The 21,035-nt window shown below is 40.0% G+C and overlaps 1 protein-coding gene across 1 annotated transcript in view; it reads right to left on the minus strand.

The window, feature by feature from the left end:
* The window catches only part of NIPAL2 (NIPA like domain containing 2), a 52,278-nt gene that overhangs the window by 12,953 nt on the left and 18,290 nt on the right, over positions 1-21,035 (minus strand). Inside the window, exons 3-5 of the mRNA XM_064392684.1 lie at positions 17,234-17,405; positions 7,905-7,964; positions 5,823-5,944 (exon numbers count right to left, since the gene is read on the minus strand). Of these exons, the coding sequence (XP_064248754.1) occupies positions 5,823-5,944; positions 7,905-7,964; positions 17,234-17,405 (354 nt within the window). The remainder of the gene's footprint in view (positions 1-5,822; positions 5,945-7,904; positions 7,965-17,233; positions 17,406-21,035) is intronic.

Consider the following 21,035-nt stretch of genomic DNA (forward strand, 5'->3'; position numbering starts at 1 on the left):
AAAGAATTGCTTTATAAAATGGCTTCTGCTAAAAAATAACCATTGACAGTTGACTGAGCTATCAAACAACTGTTGTAATTTATCTTTCCTGTTATAGTAAAAGTTAACTTTGAGTATTTTTTATATCTTCAGTTTTTGTTTTTTACTTCTATCTATATTTTGTCACTTTGACAAAATACTGTAATATTGAGAATACTTTTTTTTAATGTGAGAGCAAAGTTACCAATATTTATCAGTAAATAATAATATTTACAGAAACTCTGTCTATAATTCCTATGGAGTAAAGTACTTAGCTAAAGAAATAGCAATCTCTCCTTCTAGCTATAGTATTCCACTCACTCTTTGTGATGTGCAAGCTTATTTTTGTTACCCTCTTTGGCTTTCTTACTAAAAACTCCCCTCAAGATTTTGTCGAAATTTTCTGCCATACATCATAAGGAGGAAAGCATTTATTTCATGTGGTAGTTCCCAAATCACAGGTACCTGCCAGGACTTTTCCTTGAAAAGTTGAATGACGCACTAGCAGATCACTCTATTGGACATGTTGGGATGCTGAAGCAGCTCCACCTACACCATGCATGGTCCAGTTTTGCTCCTTCAGTAACATGTGACAGCTAAATGACAGTTCAATTTGCTGACTTCCTGTTCTTATGGCTCTGCAGATTCCCTCAGTGCCTCCTGCATGGGTAGCATGGGTATTTTGCCACCAACACAAAGGGGTTGCCCAAATATCCCTCTGTGCCTAGAGAGAAAAGCCAGTGCAAGGGCCATGAAGCTTCTGTGAAGCCCAGAAGACTTATGAGAGCAGGAGAGATGCACCTCTGCACTAAGGGTAGCCTTAGAGACAGCATGAAGGTGGACAAGTTCATTTGTGCATGTCAGAAAGTAATCAAATGGGGGAAATAAGACAGAAAATTAGATTGTCATCACTACTGAATCTCATTATTGTTATTTTTTGCCAACAAAGCAAATCATAGAAACACTTGTTAATCTCCTTGATTTTGTCACCAGCATACTATTTTATGTTCTATAATGCCACTTCACTCTTAAACCAACAGCCAGCATAAGGCAGCAGTAGACTCAAAAGTACCTGGGTGTTGTGCTGCTGAAATTTCCAAAGAGGCAAGTGAATAGTTACCAGTGATGGTTATATAACGTGAGTAGCCCATTTCTCATTTTGGAGTGTGATTGCAGCAGGAAAGCTGTCAGCTCTGCCCAGTTACTAAAATTCCCTTCCACACTTATACTCTCCCCAATTCAGCACTGTTTAAAAATATTAACAGAGGATGATTATACTTTAATTCAATTTTTAGTTATTTTCATGTGGATCCCTTGCTCTCAAAGACATCCAAGAGACATTTGCATTTCAAAACATGAAGAACACAAATCTGGATTTTATATCACCTTTCTTTAAAAAATGTCAAATATTTATCACAAGATTAGAAATATCAAAACAACAAAGTTGAGGGGGAGAGGGTGTTTGCTTGGTGTTTGTTTGTTTGTTTTTCAAATGTGTTGAATAGAATAAAGCATTTGGCTGTGACTTAATTAAAAACAAAACCAAAACCAAAAACCATTCCTGGATTACCAGGCTAATCCTAATTGAATAATCTTTGCAATCTCTTGTGAAGTGCTGGTCTCATCTTCCTCCAGATTGATGTCCCTCCCCACCAGGCTTGCATCCAGAGATGAAAACTTGGCGACCAGCTGGAAGAAAAGAGGCTTTTGCCTCAGTCTCACAGTAAGTAACTTGGCCAGTCTCTCCAGCTTTATTCAACTGTGCAACACTGGGTAAGTCTAAATCAGGAACCAAGGCACAAGAAATGTCAAGATCTGCAGACAGGTGAGTTCATCTTGGCCTCCCTGTTGAAAACTATGACAGGATTTTGAAGGGACTTGAGAAGAGAAATAAAGGTGGCAGCTTTGCTTTTTGTGCTGCTGCCAAACACGTCTTAGGGCCAGAGGGGAATATCACATTATCAGGCTGCAGCTACAACAGCCACCAGGCTGTTCTGACAGGGAACAATTGGTAACAGAACAGAAGAAACCTGTGCTAAGTAAATATTCCTCACTCAGAAAGGTACCCATGTTAAAAAAGGAGTGCCAGAGATGTCCTAGGTATCCTCTTCCATGACACAACAGTCCATGGGATGGTGTGACTGGGACTGGGCCATGGCACGAGGTAACAGCACTGTGACCTCTGCTTCCCTCACCAGTGCCAACCTGAGCACCAGCCACTCTTCCAGGCCTTTGGTGTGGTTACCAGAGGTTATAGAGAAACCCATGAGACAGCCCTACTGCAGGCAGCTACACCTACACTGATTCATTTTATATCCTCCAGGCAATCACAGCAGGGGAAGCACCATCACCTGCCTGTCACTGAGATTTCAAACTATGCAATAACAATCACGCAAAAACAAGTCAAAGGACAGTCATTGGCTCAGGCTGTTCTATCACAGCAGCTCTGTCATTCCACTCCCTCTTCTACCTCAGTCCAACCTGAGTGGCAGGTAGTGCCAAGCAGCACCAGCTTTGACTGAACCAGGTCATCACAGCTGGCTCTGTCCATCAGCCTTCTGTTGGTCCTCATCATTTCATCATCTCTTCTCTTGCTGAAACTACAGTAAAGCTCCACTGTTATCTCCCCCTGCTTAAAAGCACACCAACCCACCAAGAAGACACATATGAAAGGAAACAGCCAAGCAAAATGATAGAAAGGACACTGGAGATCCTGATGGCAGCTCTGGAAGGGGTGCACAGGTCTGTGTGTGTCACCACCCCACCTCCTGGGGAAACCCCAGAGCAGCCATGGTGCAGGACCAGAGATGGCAGTCCTGTGGCCAAACCTAGGGAGATAAATGATGTTTGCTTTCCAGGGCTGCTGTTAAAGTTTACTCAGCTCTGTCAAGTCTCACATACTAAGATGGAAATCCAAACAATTGGTTCTCAGTGCTGCCCAGCAGCCCGTGGTTCTCTGCTCCCTGGTGACCCACCTACAGGTCATGTCTAATCAGAGGACAAGGGACAGTCTGTGACAATTAAGTGACACTGCAAGCAGAGTCCATGGCTCCTAACAGGGCCTCACACAGCTGGGGTGCCCCAGCTGCTGCCTAAAATTGTCTTCTAAGAACTACCCAGAACAGTCCTTGGTCTTAGTCATCACTGATAGCTGTGGTAGTGTTAAACATGAAGTCCAGGAATGGGAAGGGCATAGATTATATCAGCTTCACATACTCTGTTTAGAGGAAATGAAGGAACTTTACCTGCTTACAACCATCTTTGCTATTACAACAAATCTCTGCTGAGGTCTCCTCAAGCCCACATATCATCAACATTTTTTAATAATCATATTTTCCATGTTTCTAAGCTCTACCAGAAGGCACCAAAACAAAATACCACATTTGCTGCCTCAAATGCTTTTCTGGCATATACAGGATGGTCTTCTAGACACTTCAAAAGAAAAGCAGAAGTGTTTTGAACCTGATTTTGCAGAGATTAAATATTAACAACCCAATTCTTACTATGCTTCTGTTTAGGGAAACCTAAGAGCTTCATCTATGATTTATGTCTTCTGTAGAGATTCCAAGTGCACATAAGGAAAAGAGAAAAAAACAAGCTAGGGTAGTCATTCTTGCTCAGACATAATTCTGCTACTGCAGAGTCTCAGAAGGTGACTCAAAGTTGTCTTGTGGGAATTAGAGGCTCCTTCTCCCGAATATACCAGTGGAGTGCCACATGGGGATGGTTTACCACCCGCAGAGAACATTTTGTACCAATGGAGCTTTGTATTTCTCAGCAGACCACACTTTGGGCTACTTTTAGAAAGATCATTGGACTGTGTTATACTTCTGTACTATCTCCTCATTGTATATTTATTCTGGAAATTCTGCAGCTTCTGCTGTGCTTTTTTATATCTCAACAGCCAACCTGTGCTAGGCATTTTATAACCAATTTTGAAGAGCTTGTTGCCTGCCCAAAGAGAATGTTTACAGCAGGGTTTGTTTGGTCTTCCAGGAGCATACCAGGGTAATCTGGCTGATATCTCAGTCTCTTGTGGAGCCTTTCTCTCGTCCCCTATCTTTGGTCAGAGGAAGCTCAACACAGATGAGCCCACGGAACAGGAGTAACACATAAAGTTTGATATATTTTTGAGTCAAGATTTGCTGTGTATTTGCTCCATCCTTCCCTACCTATGCTATACATGCAGAATGAGATGCTGGCTGAGATAGGGAAAAGAAATAGGAGAAACAAAGTTCAGAGGTTACCTTCTACCTCCTCACAATGACTCCTAAGAAGAATACAGCACACTCTTCCTACACATTCAATTGTATTCTTGAAAACTTTTTCTGAAATTAAGTCAAAAAAGTCCTCAGGTGGAGAAAAGCCTTTTTCCAGGAACCTGTGTTTTCAAGAAAATGTGAATGGTATATCACACAGAAATTTCTCGTGTCACTGAGTGCAGATAGGAAGTTTTCTCTCTCCACCATTTCTACAGAAATGGGTGAATCAACAATTTAAAATCAGTGTCTAAAATGTCAGGCTACTTTATCATCTGTAAGTGGAACTGCATGGTAGAGGGTGATATTCAGTAGAAAAGAAAGAGCATTGATATCCCTATTTTGAACTCCCTCCTCTTACTCTGCTGATTGCATGGACTTCTTGAAGCTCTTGTAGATGCTGAAGCTATCCTTACTGGGTACCCCAAAACTCTTGGGTATTGCCTTCAAAAGCCTCTCTACTGCCTAATTAAAAGTACATGTTGTTGAGTTATACAGCAAATACAATTTTTTCCCCTGAGCTGAATCAGCATATTTCAGGATCTTTTAAGGGGCACAAAAAATTGAAAGAGAGTTTCAAATGCACAGCAAATTGAAAGAGAGGATCACCATTTTTTATGGTAGTATGTAAGTTGTGTTTAATCAGGAGTTAGTGGATAGTTAGATGCATGTAAAATCTGGAAGTTGGCTAAAAGATTAAGGTCCTTAAACTGCCTACTCAGTGGCTTTCTAACTGAGATTCCTACTAAGAAAAGCTTGGGCACTAAGAATCTAACTTGAGGGAGTCCCTATTTTGGGAAATAGTAACTGCTTCTGAAGCTCCTATATTGCATCTTTTACATTCAGTTGGAAGAAAAAATTTTCAGCTTTCTAGAGGAAAAGAGGGACAGAAAATCATCCTACTCACTCTGGTCTTGTTCCTGGTGTTAATTAAATACATTAAAGAAGATGTATGGTGTTTGAAGTTTGTATAAAGATACTTTAATCAAAATGGTATTTTTGTATTTGAATTCTATCTCAGGTTCAGATTAATCTAAGTGGCAGTGAAGTAGGCCACCCCTTCCCATCTCAGCTCCATACAAAGCTCCTTTCAGCCAGGCTTAACAATATGGGAATAAAACAGAGTGATATGAAAGACAAAAAGCACTAGGAACATAGCCTGATTTTTAAAAGCACAATTCCATCACATTCCAGAAAAGCCCTGAAATTTTGATGTACAGGCAGACAAAGTGGCATGAACACAAATATAGGAACTTTAAACAGTACCAATATTTAAGTTTTCCCTCAAGTTCCCCAAATACCAAAATCTTTCCACTCTTAATCTTGCACAATTATGACTTTCCCCCGACATGTAGTTAAAAATAATCTTTTGTTGCCTCATATTTTCAGTTTGGATTCAGTAGGATGATGAGGGACTTTCTCTCCTTTGAAAACCACACAATTTATCTTCAGGAGCAATTTTTCTACCACTAATTCATAATGCTATAAAAAGCCCAGTAAGCCCAGTTTTTCTGATTAAGGGAATAGTATTAACCAGATACTCACTGAATATACCAAAAAAGGCCAGCTCACTAAGTAATTCTGCACCTGTCTTGCTGTGAGTTCTTGAGGTACATTTGGAGTGAATGTAACCAACAAGGATATTCCTGTTATTGTCAGTGCTCCTCCTTTAAAGAAAAGGACAGGTTACTTTGGCAATTCAGTATTTGGTAATCATGGTTATACTTGACTTCCATCTATTTCTAGAAGAAAATTTAAGTCCATTTAAACAGATCTATACTTAGGCAATTGGATTGTCTTGCATTTGTGGTCTTATCTAGTCTGATTTTTATTAAAGACTCAAAGAATTTTGGAAATGTGAAAAAAAGTTGTCAGTAAAGCCACGTGAATTAGGGTTCCAGCTCAACAATGCATTTTCAAATACTGTCAACTCTAAACCCAAGTGTATGACAAAGGAGGATTAATCCTTTGTATTTCTCCCAGGCACAAAGATCATCACACAAACTTAGCCTAAACTGAAAGGACAAGTTTCCTACTAGTGCAGTCAGTTAGATCATTAACCAGTGCAAATAAACATGACTGTCCCAAAGGCAGTGTGGCCACAGAGATCTGCCCCAGCCATCAGCCTGCCCTGGAAGCATCAGATGCAGCACACATGTGCCAGTCAGTGCTCAAGTGAAGCTGTCATAGGGCCAACATTCTGGCTGCTCCCTGTTGTATTTGCAGATCTATGAACTGTTTCATAAAAGGATGATTTGCAATAGACTGTTCAGCCACTAGGCTGCCAGGGCCCCTTTTCAGGTTGAACTTGCATTATTATGCTTTTAATAAAAATCTGCAAGTTCTGCATTGTGGACATCTGCCTGTGACAAACACAGATGTTCATTGAAGTATCAAGATAGAAGTGAGATGATCCTAAGATCATAAACTGTATTGGATTAAGGAAGATATTAGCTAACCAATTTTTCTTCAAGTAATCTTTAAAATTCTTGGTAAACCTATAAATCGGTGTGGAATGCAAGGCTCAGGAATACAAAACAAAGCACATCCGGAGGGCTTTGTTGGCACTGCTATCTCAAACAGCTCCCTTGGAAAAGCAGAACTGTGTTATATTTATGTTCTTGCAAAACCATCACCATATTTCCCATCATACAGCTCATTCTTATGGAATGTAGCAACATTGTTAAATCCATCTTGCAAAGTCAAACTCACAGAAATAAAATAAATCAGCTGAAGGCTAGTTAAAGCAACACACAGTGTTTAAGGCCATAAGGGAAACATGATCAGTGAAGGGAGGGGGGGTTTTGAATTTAGCAGCTGAGCTGGCAAACTTGGATTCCAAACCTAAATAAATCGTATATAGTATTCCTGGAACGATACTGAACAGATCTCTCCAACACATTCATGAGAACAGCTGTCCTCACTACAGTTTGGACAATCAAGCCTAGATGTTAGGAGCCCACAGAAATATCAGGTGCCCTGCATCAGGTGCACTGTCCCAGTTGAGATAGCTTGGTGTAAAGCCCAAACCCTGAAATCTGCTTTTCTCTATTACTGTGCTCAAGGTGGGCAGTTTTGATATGCAAAAAAATCTTGGACACAGATAAAAAGTTGACAGGCTTTTACAGTGAAGACCACATTTCCCAACTGAACACTTGACAATATGATTATTTGTTTTTTGAAGTGATAAAACTACAACCAAAGGGAAGTTATCACTTTAAATTGAGCTTGACTTTTTGTGCAGTAGCTATGCAGTAAGAAAAAAAATCCTTATATCCGTATAAGTAACTCAGTAACTTCCCTGATTTTATTAATTCTGTGTTGTACTCATAAAGATAATACTAAAGACAACCTCAGAGGCAAAAATAGAAAATGAAAATAAATATGAGCAATAAGGGCACATAAGGAATGAGTTATGGTGTAAGACCAGAGGATTTGGGAATACAGTCTTTTCCTCATGCATTGAAGATTTTGTCTCTTTTTATCACTTTTTCCCAATTTTGAAAGTATCTGCCTTGAAACACTTGCTTGGGAAAGTGGGAGTGTGAAGGTGGAGGGCTGCGTGAGAGTTACAGCTTGCTAAGCATATGGCAGCACACATGTCTAAATTAGCAAATGCTTACTTACCCAATATATCAGCAGTCCTCATGGTCTTCTTTAGGAAAAAGACAGAAATAAATGCACTACCTAGAATAGATATATAAAGACCTTTATATATACACATATATTTGTTAGAATATCAAGTGCTACAGCAAAAACGTGCCCTGGGACAAGTTTAAATATACCTTATGGGTGGTGTTGTTGCACCATACCAAAGATATAAACAGCCAGCAGTCCATTTGTGCAAGCCACCAAAACTCAGTTTCTGTAAGATTTCAGATGTATCCAGCAGTGATACGTGGTTGAAAAGATGCAATGCCCCTCTTCTCTCCCATGCAGGGACACTGCTTAAACTGCTCTGATTCAGTCATGTGTGAAAATGTCAGGAAAACTGGGCACTGGTCAACCTTGCTGTTTCACTGCCCATTTGGCTACCAAGTCACTGTATGGACTTGCCCAAGGCAAATTACATCATAGAACAATAAAGTTCTGCTTCTTTAGTCTTCAATTTATTAGAGGCTTATAAGCAAAGTAAAAGCAGTACAGCTGAGAAGAAAAAAGTCACTGCAAGAACATAGTATTTAGTATGATCTAAGTGGTCATGAAGTCTGCAGAAAAATAGGAAGAAAACCCACACATGTACGGGAGCACTGTCTGTGGTCTTTCATAGTGACTTACTCTGAGGGAGGAGAAAGCTGGAAGTGAGTCCTAGAAATGATTTCCTGTTTTCTGGGAAGCACTTTTCTCTTGTTCAGCTCTTGCATCTGACCTGTGCCAGCTCCTAGCCCTGCCTCCTCAGGATGGGCAGCAGTGGGGAGATGAGCAGCAGCAGTGGTTAGGGCAGGTTTTGTGGTTAGCAGCTCAGTGTGGACATGTGCTAGAGAGGAAAGAGAGCTTTGAACCTAGGATGGATGAGACTGGGAGACATGGCTCTATTCCAGCACACAACATCTACCTCTAAAAAGAAGAAAAAGAGGCTGGATAAAAGAGGTGAGTAAAGTCCTCTGTGAGAGGAGCATCAGCAATGTTAGATTCATTCAGAAACCTCAAAGAAAGACTGCTCAGGTGGAGCAGTGAAGGAACACATAGAAGTAGTCATGGGATGCCGCTACCAAGAGCTCTCTACTTCTTTACAACATGGTTTATTCTTGAAATAATGTTTCAACATTTTTACAACTATCTTTGCCTCTTTATCTCTATTGTTCTCATGGAAAACTTAATTCTTGGTTAGCTTGTAGTGTACTCTAGAAAAATCTAGAGAAGTTCATACCAAGAGGTAAACAGAGAACTGGAATTCAGCATCTGGCCTCTGCTTTCCAGGCAGTAGAAAATCAGATTGAGCAGAAGTCATAAAATTAAACTGTAGCAAGAGTGATGGGGATCTGTGCAAACATGTAAGCGCAATAAAATGATCTTCAACTGAAAATGCCACATTGAAATTAGGTTGCCTGATTTGGTTTTCTTTATTCGATTTTTCAGTGATGGCATTGCTGGAGTGAAGACACTGATGGTATCCAGGCAACACTGGTAATAGCAGAGCTATGTAGGTTTAGAAAAAAAGGGACAAAAACCGGCAAAGAAGCAGCAGCATCCAAGATAGTGCAGGAATTAATTACTGCTTTGTCTCCCTGCTCTCACAGCTTTTACAAATCCCACCTCAAACCACTCACCTAGATAGTCTCTGTCACAGCAAAGAGCTGCTGCTTAAAGGACTGATACCGCAGTGATTTTTTTTGCTTTTCTTTTTGCTTGTTTGTTTGTTTCTTTGTTTGTTTGTTTTGAGTACTCCATGTCTGGAATCTCTGCCTTCAGCAGAGGTCTAGTAAATGCAGTTCCACTGTTGGCATCCAATTTCGGGTAAGATGAGTTATGCCCAAATGTCAGCTTAGGGGGATCACAACCTCTGAGGCTGGCAGTGGGCACAAGGAGGTGCTGGAATGCAGCCAGACAATGAGACTTGTCCCTCTGCTTTAATAATGCATTCAAATGCAGCAAGCCCTGTCTCCAGAGATAGCTGCTATTGCACCAGAGATCATGAGCTTAACAGAATCTATGTATAATTAATACTCTATGATGTAGAGAATATGTAGAGGAATCTAAAAATAGGAGAGATTTTAAGAACACATATTAGACCATCTGGGAGTAGAGAAAAAGCTGCAGTAGGAAGGGAGGTACAACACCAAGATGAATGAGACTCAGGAGATACCCTGAACACAAAACACAACTGTCTCTGGGGTAAGCTGCCAGTGCTGCAGTTCCATTCAAGTGAAGAAGAAAAGGAAATGGGGTAAATAAAAGAGAATAAGCACAGAACAGTTGCACAGACCTGATGAGATGCTAGAAGACATACATGACTGATCAGAAGCCTCGCAAACTCTGGCTGTTACCTCCAGAATTAAACTTTAAGCAAGTTTTGGTAGCATGGCCAAGAGAACATGATATTTTAATTTTACTTTTGTTAGTTTTCTGCGGTCTAAGCTCCCAGGTTTGACCTTGAGGTAGTCTTCCATATTCTTCAATTTTCAAGGTGGCTTGAATCAGATTAAAGCAAAGAATCCAAGAGCTTATTGCCTTGTTGCAGATGAGTCAGGGAGGAGGAGTATGAAGGGAGCCCTGGGAATGCAGGGAATGCAGGAGCCCTGGGAATGCAGGAGTCCTGGGAGTGGTGTTTGCCAGTTTTGCCTTCTGCTGGCTCTGCAGCCTTTTCTGGCCGGTGAGACAAATGTCAGATATCAAAGTGTCCCCCAGGAGCCCAGTGAGACATCCACAGCACTCCCAGCGCTCTGCTCCTCCTCCTTAGCTCCTGTGTGCTCCCACTTACACCCCTGGGTGCCCTCAGTGGCTCAGGACATGAACTCCTCCCCAAGAGGCAGTTTAAGGCACTTTGCCAAAGGGCCAGCACGCGCTCTCTGCTCTCCCCTCTGCTGGGTGACCTCCAGGCTGATGCTGCTTTGAGCAGGAGGTTGGGTTAGGCACCTCCTGAGGTTCCTTCTAACCTGAGCTCTCCTAGGACTCGTGGACTCTTTGCAGGAGAGTGAGTGGGCATCCAGAGGATGATAACTAGGCCCACCAGATATATGAATATAAACACTTAGTGTATCCCAAATTCAGTTCTTAAATGCAGACCTGCTGAAACTCCCCAGACTCTCCTCTACTTTCCTACCCTCCCTCTGATCACAGGTGAGGTGTCTTGCATCTTCCCACCTCTCCTCCTCTCTACCAGTGATGTTATACCCCCATACTTTCCTCCTAGCCCACTTCCCCTTGATTTCACCCCATCACCACAGTGTAAATTTAATTCCCTACCACTCAGCCCAAATTTTTCATTTCCCATGCCAGAGTTCTTTGCTCTTCCTCCACAGAAAGTGTGCTTCCTCCTCCTCCACCATTATACTGATGTGAGAAGTAAACTATTGAACATTCTGTGAGTGAATAGACTGCGGAACTTGGGTAATTGCTGTGCTAAATAGTATGAATACATCTTTGCAATGTTTTTTTTGTTTGTTTTCTTTTTTTAAAAAGACAGTTATAAAGATTGAGATCTGTGTCAAGATGAGGAATAGTTTTCTTCTTGTTGGTTTGGGGTTTTGGTGGGTTTTTTTGTTTTGTTTTGGGGTTTTGGGTTTTTTTGGGGTTTTTTGGGGGGGTTTTTTGGGTTTTTTGTGGTTTTTTTTGTTTTTGTTTTTGTTTGGTTTTGTTTTGTTTTTTTCTTTTGATTTTGATTGGCTAGCAATAGAATAAAACAATACAGAAACACAGACAAAAAATCATGTCAAAGCTGGCAGTAGCTCAGGAGCAAAACAAGCAATTTATCATTGTTCTGAAGCCTTGCTGGTTTTGAACCACTGTCTCTGGGAATGCAACACATGGACAACACTAGGCCTGGATTATCAGCCTTCAAGTCATCAAGGCAAAGCCTGGTCATCTGAGAAGACTTGTGTACTTTTTGGGTGAATCAGAATAATTTTTTAGCTTTTTCACTAATTATTAAGGTAAAACTTCCAAAAGTAGGCAGAGATGTCACTTCCATTCCCAGTGACAATGGTAGACTGCTAGATGAAGAGAAGGGCTGAAAATCTGTGAGATGATCTGTTAAGCATTGAACATCACAGAACCAGCACATCCTAGGGTAATTCTTGGGTTTGTTTCATGCCTTGATTGCATGCTTATATTAATACCCATAGTTTGAGAAATAAATAGGTACTGTAAAATATTTGTATCTATACTACAGAGCCTTTGTTAATGCTCCTGAAACTAAAATCGAAAATATGATTTGACACTACATCAAAATCATGATAAATAAAAACTGTTGGGTGGAAAAAGGGAAAAAGGGTTTGTTCAGGAGCAGATAATTGTTATCTAAGAATCTTCATCTTTTCATACATCAGAATAAACCAGGCTGGTTTACATTCATTATTGAATGAATATATTAATTATATATTGAATGAATGTATATTCATTGCAGCATGTGAACTTCAATGTAAATTGAAAAAAATGACAAAAAAACTTGAGGTTTTTTTGTGGTATGCAATTAAGCGACTTGAGGAAGGGCTGTAATGGTGCTACACATAGCTCAGGCAGCTGCTCGTTCTCTTAGGAGAGTGATCATTTACAATTATCTCCATATGTAGGCTTTCTCCAGCACAAATAGAAATAAAGAGTTGTGTGATGTGTGGGTTCTGCCACTAGCAGACAATGAATTGTGAGAATCCAGCTCACAAAATAACTCCTCTGCTTCCTAGACATGAAAGCTGCAGTTAGGATAGGGTTTTGTTTGTTTCTTTAAGAAAGGGATAATACACAACAGGAGGAAAAGATAGAAAATACATACTGATTCATTGCTTGTGTTCTGTGTATTTTGTCCAATCCAGCTATAAAAAACTCAAGTGAGTGTGCATGATTTATTTTTCCTGTCCAAAACTATTTCACTACAATTCACTATTAAGTTGTTTTCCTAATACTCAAGTAATTTATGAATATGATCTTTTTACTTCTTGTTTTTACCGTATAATCTTACACTAAATAGTTTTTATAACAACTGCTCATAACTTCAAATATTATTATATTATTTCTTTTCCTCTTTTCAATTTCTGGATGAGCTTTATGCACTATTTAAATTATTAGTTCTCTCCTTATAAATGCCAAGACTGCTTGCATTACTATCTTCTCCAACAGTTTAAAAAAAATCCACAAAATTTCATATTTGCTTGAAATGTTAATTCTCTTAAGCTTAACAGATTCAGTCAGGTAAAGGCAATTAAACTCACCCATGCAGAAGAACACTTCACCAGAGGTCTGGATGAAATACCAAGGGAAGAGAACTAGGTATGATTCAAAGACTATTGCACCTCCGCAGTTTGTGCAACAATATTTCACTGTGAGACCAGGAACTTACTCCGTTTTATACAACTTAAGGCTGTGCTTCCATCTAATCAAGCAGATGAAGTTCACCCAGCTGATTTTGCCCTACATCAGTTGAGCAGCGCTCATGTTATGAGGATGCAGTTGGTGGCAGTCACATTCCAAGATGTGGCCTCAGAGTATGCTTTGTATGAACAGCCCCTCAGCCCATCTTCCAAGCTGAAGTGATTCAGGACCCTCCCAGTACTGAAAACGCGAAGATGCTTCAATCCACCCCCAAACACAAGCTATTGTAATCTGCCACAGAGTCAGGAAAGTCTGGAGAGATGATGAGTTACACAGTGCATTTAATTGCTGCAGCTCAAATGACACCTGGGAACAAATTCATTACATCTAATTGACTTCTAAAACCTATTCTTGGTTTATATGATGGAGATTAATGTTCCACTGAATACAAAGAAAGACATTATAGATACCTCTTGACAGCTGTCTTGCACACTGAACCTGTAATATTTCTAACATGATCAAAGATTAGTACTGGAAAAGTGGTGAACAAAACATGAAATATTTTCCCCATCTGAGAAACTGCTCAAAGGAGAGATCATTAAGGTGAGCTTAATTCTGGAACGTGGATTATAGGACATACGCACTGCAGACAGAAGGAAAAACCCTGAATATCCTTTTTTTACTTTTCCTAGACAAGTACAAATCAAGTATTTTAAAAAATAGTTTAGTGAATGTTTCTTAGATATCATTAGTAACAGAGTCCTCAGAATTCCAAGTTCTTGGGCCACAAAGATGTTACATTACAGTGAGTGGGAGAAATCCATTTCTACAAGAGTATCTGAGAATCTTCCTAAAGTACCTCAGGAAAATAACTTTCCTAAGACTGAAGCCCCCACTGCTGCTTACAAGGAGCATATAAAAATGCAAAGGGATCTTAACAATGTCAGGCTAGGTGAGGCAAGTGTAAAACAATTCCCCATAGAATGATGAACACTGCAGAAGAAATGGTCTCCAATGCCACTGACCTTTCCTCACCTTTTCCATCCCCAAGTCATTCCTGCAGGCAAAAGCAAGATGATGAGCTAAAAACCACTGCAACCTAAAATGACCCAAAACATGAGTTTTACTTTTTAAGTATAGAAAGTTTCTTAATGATCACATCAAACATGTATCACTCCTCCACTTTTAAATTAAAAATTTACTAATTTCTCCTCTTGAAGAAAAAAACTGTTGTCTTCTCAAACTATTTAAAACTCTGAACAGATGTGGAGCTTGCATCATTGCAAACACACACAGAAATACTTCCACTGTATAAGAAGAAAAATATATTGTTTTTCTAGCTTAATTCTAAAAAAAAATTTAAAAAAAAAATCTCTTGGTGCCATGCCAATTTATGATCTTTGGTGCTATATTCTTTTTAAAACAAGACACTGGAACAATCCAGCTCAATAGAAAGAGGCACAAAGTTTTCACTATTTAATTGATACCGGGTTAAGTGCAAAATCCAGTTGGATGTAGTTAGATGTGGTAGCAGAGATAATAGATGCTGGCTCCATCTATTTTAAGAAGCTTCCTGTCTCAGAAGTCTGGAGATATATGATGGGTACAGCCCAACTCCATTCTGGGCAGAGACTCCAGTCTGGCTTATCCTCCTCCAAACCCTGGTTTCCAAGCAAAGGAAACTCTTCTTGTAAACTCAGAGTCATGGAGACCTGCAGAGACTCCCCCTGATGCCTGGGCACAGTGCAGAGCACATTTCTCCTCAGCACACCACATGTACTTCATTTCCAATGTCAGAGAGAGTCAGCCCCTGCCATATGGGACATGGTGACACGGAATTTGGGAACAAAGTGCTTCTCAGAGGTTGGACTTAGGGTTCAGGTATGCATTTGGAGTTTGTTATCAAGTACTTAATTTGTTCATTAAAAAGAATTTATGAAAGACATTCAACAATACCTCAAAAAACCCTGTAAGCTATACTCTGCAAAGGCCACCCTCCACCACTCTAAAAGTGGTCACCACTTAATGAGAAAACTGTTTCTTGATCTTTTATATTGGAAAACCTGCTGCCTAAACTACCTTTGGTGCAGCTGTTAGCAGATGATGCACACGTGACTTGGGCAGTTTGTCATTGCCCTAAATGATGAACTCTTTTGAAATTGAAAGGATGCTCTCTCTCTGGCTTTAATTTCAGAAGACATGAAAGTATCTTGTAATAGGAAGTGTTACTGGGAAGTTATTGCTGTAATTGGCTGTCTGCACAATTTTTACTTGCTCTTCCTTAAGGGAATGTTTGCTAGACTAAATAAAATTTCAGATATTTCTATTGTTTGGGCTATGAAATGGATACTGTCAGCTGATTTATGGGAATGGAATATAAGATATTAAAGTGCTTTCTGGGATGTTCCAGAATAAGCATTCTGGGACAGTTTAAAAAAAAGTGGATGAGAATTTTGGTAAGACATAACAGTTAGAAAAATGGTTTCTTGGCATTTGTTGTAAGTAAGGGAAGTGGAGAATGAAGGAATCACCAGATGCAACATTTTTTCACATTTTGCAAAAACAAAGAAGGAATCTGATTGGAAAAAAATCAACCTTAAATGTGTTCTCATATTTTTCAGTTTAATAAATATTGGGATTTTTCTTCCTACTCACTGCTTTTTGCTTTTTATTTCTAATTTTCTATATTTGCATTGTATTCAGTTAGGACAACAAATTATATTAGCCAATGTTCTTGGATGTTCAGCGATGTCTGACAATGCCTGCAATTGGTACAGATACTGCCACCAAAATCATACTGGGATATGTCATATTAATTTACATTTTCATCTCAGGAAATATGTCATTCATTTCTTTGAGAACTCTTTCCTACTATGATGAACTAACATGGCTTTAAATCTGAAATTCTGCAATAGTTTAAAGGTTACAGTAAATTGTCTGCAGTTTCCTTCTCCCTCTCCCTCTCCTAAATTGCACCTATATATTGTTAGCTGCTTCCTTCCACTACAGCTAGGCAATGCACTGGGAAAGTATTTCATCTTTTCTACCTTCCCATGGAGAATCACTCACTGCAATGTCACTTCCAAGCATGCAAGTGGTAGCTGGAGACAATGAAATGTTACCCCTTGCCAATAGCAAGTAAATGAGGCCCAGAATATTGAGAACTGCTGGGATCTCTCAGTCCTGGATGTTTCAGCTGTGGATGTGAAGTAACCAGGTTAAGGGATGTAGCTGCACCCTCTGTTCCTGTTTTTACAGCTTCTGTGCAATATTGCCCTGTCTACCCTGCTTTACATAGCACAACATAAAGACATACTTTCAAATGTGTGTTGCTTTGTAAAAAAAACCAGACATCTCATACCTGAGCACCTTAATAACAAAAACCCCCACATGAAGTAAAGAGTAAAATCATGTCACTTAAGCTAAAGTCCAATTACTCTGAACATAAAGGAACAAATGAACATGTTTAATAATGCCCATAAATATACTAAACATTTTGGAAATTTCTAGGCCCTTTTTGTCACACACTACGGGGTGTCAAGCAAGTTTGCCCACATCAACATGAATCATGGTGATGGGAAGGGAACAGGCAGAAGAAACCACTTGGCATGATGGTAACACAGAAAATATGTTGTAGGTACTTGGGACCAGAGCACAACTCTTGCATTCAGCAGGATGCCAGTCCCCCTCTTTAGGGGCTTGCAGAGTTGGCAACACTTACAGCATTGAGCAGGAGCTAGCAGAGCACAGAGTAACACAAAAGACAAAATCAAGGAAAAAGAAATATATTAGAAGAGTCTTTGATTTAAGTAGACAGTTTTTGTCAAACTGTCAGCTCATGTAATTATATGAATAATTTCTTTTCAAACCACGACATTAACATTTTCCTCTTGTGTTCCTGCTGCAGTTTCTGTGGTATTATTCCTCTAGCCAGAAGCAAGCATCTGATTAAAGCACATACCTGAGCAAGAAATGGCAAATTGTCTCACCTATAACAGAAACACATCCCAGTGGAGCGACCAGAGCAATGGGGGCGAGTCCATAGGCTGTGAAGTTGCCCAGCTCTGCAAGGCCCAGCAGGGCAATCCCACTCCACCACAGCTTGCTCCTGTAGCAGGGCTTCGGCTCTGCTTGGCAAACCCGTCGCAGATGAGCGCATTTCTAGAAAATTAATTATTAGGAACAGGCATGAATAGAAAGACTTCCATTGTGTTATGTCTGACAAAAGTGGCATAATTACGGGGGCTGTCAACTTCAAATTCCAGGTGTATTGAGGTTTTCTTTTTAAGCATGACTTTGAGCTTGTTGTTGCAGAGCTTTGTGTTAACTCGGTGCTGCTTCAGATGTGCTTTCTTAGCTGTGGTGGAAAGGGCTGAAAAATGAGGCCTCTGAATAAAGCTGAAAAATGCTAAGTGAACACTAGCTAGTGCTTCCCAGCTATCACTGCACACAGCTGCTCCTGTCTCAAAGCAAAGCTCAGCAGTTGTGCTCTGAATCTGGAAACACTCAAAGGCAGGAGACGGGGCAGAATCAGAACTGTGGCAACAAACTGGGACAGAGGGAACAGACAACAGGGTGTTCCTGTCTGTGAAACCTATCCTCACCACAAATATACCTTCAAAATGAAAAAGACAGCACTTACTCACATCTTCTGTAGGGAGGACTCTAAATTATTAAATAAAATTTATGATTTGGCTACAGTCTCCTGTTTGACCTCAGAAGGAGATCATAAGTAAAGCATTGTTTTCTAAAGAAATAACAGTTGGCACAGGTGTCATATACACTCAAGTAATACTTCATCAACACTTCCTGTTGCATGAAGAAGGTATCATTGGCACAAGTTGTAATTGTTTTTTCTCTGGCTGTACAGCAAGAACATGTATGTAGCAAGACAATGTCTTTGATCACACTGATCTTCTGAAACAGAGTCCATACAGCCTCCATCAAGAAAGGGTCATAACTGGGAATGATGCAATGTTTACCAAATTAATTCTGCAGATTATATTTTCCTTTCTCAAATAACTCTCCAGCCTCTCTGCACATGGGTCAAAAAAGGTGGAACTCAAATGATACAGTTATTACAGTATAAATGGTAGTAAAAGAAATCTTTTTCTCCATCACTTGATATTTGATTTTAGAAGTCTCCCTGCAGAGCCTGGGGAGGTTGTAAAGGATTTTCCTCATTCTCCCCTCCCTCTCTGTAGGCTACTTCACAGAACATGGGACAAACAGCATATGCCTGTAACAGCCCATAATCTTAGTCAATGCTCTTGTTGAGAAGATGTAGCACATTATTGCAGCTTCGTGCTGTGGAACATGTTCAGGAGGATGAAAGTCTAGGAGGAAGTTTAGCCCTCCAAGAAGAAAAAAGAGTAAAAGAAAATCAAACTTGAGCCACCCATCCAAAATGGATTTTCCATTTTTATAAACAAAGAAACAAAAAAAAAAGGCCCAATGAAGATACAAATTAAATTAATAGTAAATAATATTCAAATTATTATTCAAGAATCCAAGTTTCTCCCAAAAATTAAATAGGACAAATTTTTAACTGAATCCTGAGATGTATTTTCACCCCAGATTCTTGTAGGATTAACTTTTGAAGGCACAGTGAGTTTGAAAAGATGTGCAGCAAACACAGGAAGGTGAGCTCAGCAACTCCCCTACAGCCTTCTTTCTCCAGATGTCTGTCTTCTTTGCACAGTGATGTGTGCAAATGGTATTTAGGTGGAGGTTGTTTATAACTCAGCTGAAATACATTGCAAATGATAAGCTGTTCTTTAGTAGACAACCTGCTAGAGGGAAGAGAAGCAGGATAATGGACCACATGGTCAGAAGGGGACAGAACAAAGAAAAATTTTGGCCTGTCCAGTTAATAGGATGTGAAAATAAATGTTGAGATCTAGGGAAAGTCATTATTCATATTTAGAAGATATTGTTACTAAATGGAGAAAGACCTAATTTAAAGGATAAAAAAATCAGTTTAAATTTTCTCTCAAATGGCAGTGAGAGCCATTGGGTTTCCCTAATCAGCATTTAAAAAGCTGATAGTCCAAATCCAGCTATGGTTACAAGTCAATGGAAGTCTGCTTGTATGCCTTGGTACATCCCCTTGCAAAGTATCTACTTTGGCACCCAGTACCCTCAGCAGACAAAGATATGAAATCTGAACAATCTCATTATTACGGCCAGACTGAAATTTCCACTTCACCTCTTCTTCACTTCATCTTTACCTCTCTATTTCAACTTCAGAGGTTTTCCCAGAGCCTGTCCTAGCACTGTCACCACCCATTGGAACTCATGTTGGAAAGGCAGCAGTCATCTCAACTTGGCTACCTCCTCTGGCTAAATAGGTTTCTCTCTATGGGATTCTCCAGCTAATGATGTTTAAATAGAAGGGAATCACTGAAGAAACTTCTAACTTTAATAAATTGGGTTGCTATGAACAGAAACTTTCATATTCCACGACTTTCTATTTCATCCTTTACAGAAAAAGCAGGAAGTAGCTTTATATGTGACCTGTACAACTTCTAAAATACTAGCTAGCAAAAATACTTCTTCTGGACAATTTACACAACAATGTCTTCTGTGCTTTAAAAACTTTTGTTAGAAGACCTCAAAATACAATGAAGCCTACAAGATACAGATTATAATGAAAACATTAACTTTCTACTATGTATTCTAATTACTAAAATGGAAAGGATTTTATAATTGACATCCTACAATGCTTTACCACAGTTCTGAGGACAACACCTTCCTTTATTTTTATTATTTAAATAGTGTTTACTCAGGTTATTTTATCTTAATTGCAGAAGAAGAACTAAATTGGCCAAAGTTGATTTGAGGTCCAATATTGTAAAAACCTTTATGTCTGTATGCATTTGTGGAGCAGGTCCTCAGGGAGCTGACTCAGAAAGACGTCCTCCTTGATCTGCTGCTTGTCAGCTCTCGTGAGTGACGCGGTGACTGGCGCCGTCTTGGCCACAGAGACCACAAAATGCTCAAGCTTAAAATCTTTGTTGACAGGAGGAAAAGTGCAGCAAAACCTCAACTCTGGACATGAGGAGAGTAGACTTCAGGCTGCTCAGGGACCTATTTAGAAAAGTCCTCTGGGAAATGTTTCAGTAGTACTGGGGTCTGTCAGTGCTGGTCACTTTTTAAACATCACCTCCTAAGGGCACAGGAGCAGCAATTCAGAAGCCAAGCAGAAGGCTGGCTTGGTGAACAGGGATCTTCTTTTGGGTCTAAGGCAAAAAAGGAAGGTGTGTGCCCAGTGGAAGCAAGGTCAAGTGACCTGGAAGAATACAGAGATGCAGCTTGCCACTACAGGGAGAAAATTCATGTGGCCAAAGCTCAACTTGAAGAGTGACACAAATGTGGAGGACAATAAAAATATACCTTTCAGATATATAATATCAAAAGGCAGCATAGAGATAACATCAGGCTGTTACAGGATGAGGATGGGCACCTCACAAACAGGGACATGGACAAGGCAGGGGTGTTTAATGCATTCTTTGCCTCTGTCTTCAACACAGATGATGGACCAAGGGGGGCTCAGTGCTCGGAGCTGGAGGACCACAGCTGTGAGAATGATCAAATCCCAGCTGACCCTGAACTTGTGCAGGATCTACTCCTCCAGCTGGATCCCTACAAATCCATAGGGCGTGATGGGATTCATCCAAGAATCCTCAAAGAACTAGATGATGTCATCGCAAAACCTCTCTTGATGATTTTTGAACTGGGAATCTAGAGAGGTCTCAGCTGACTGGAAGCTGGTGAACATTGGCCCAACTT

Source organism: Passer domesticus, chromosome 1 (assembly GCF_036417665.1).
Source record: "Passer domesticus isolate bPasDom1 chromosome 1, bPasDom1.hap1, whole genome shotgun sequence".
NCBI lineage: Eukaryota > Metazoa > Chordata > Aves > Passeriformes > Passeridae > Passer > Passer domesticus.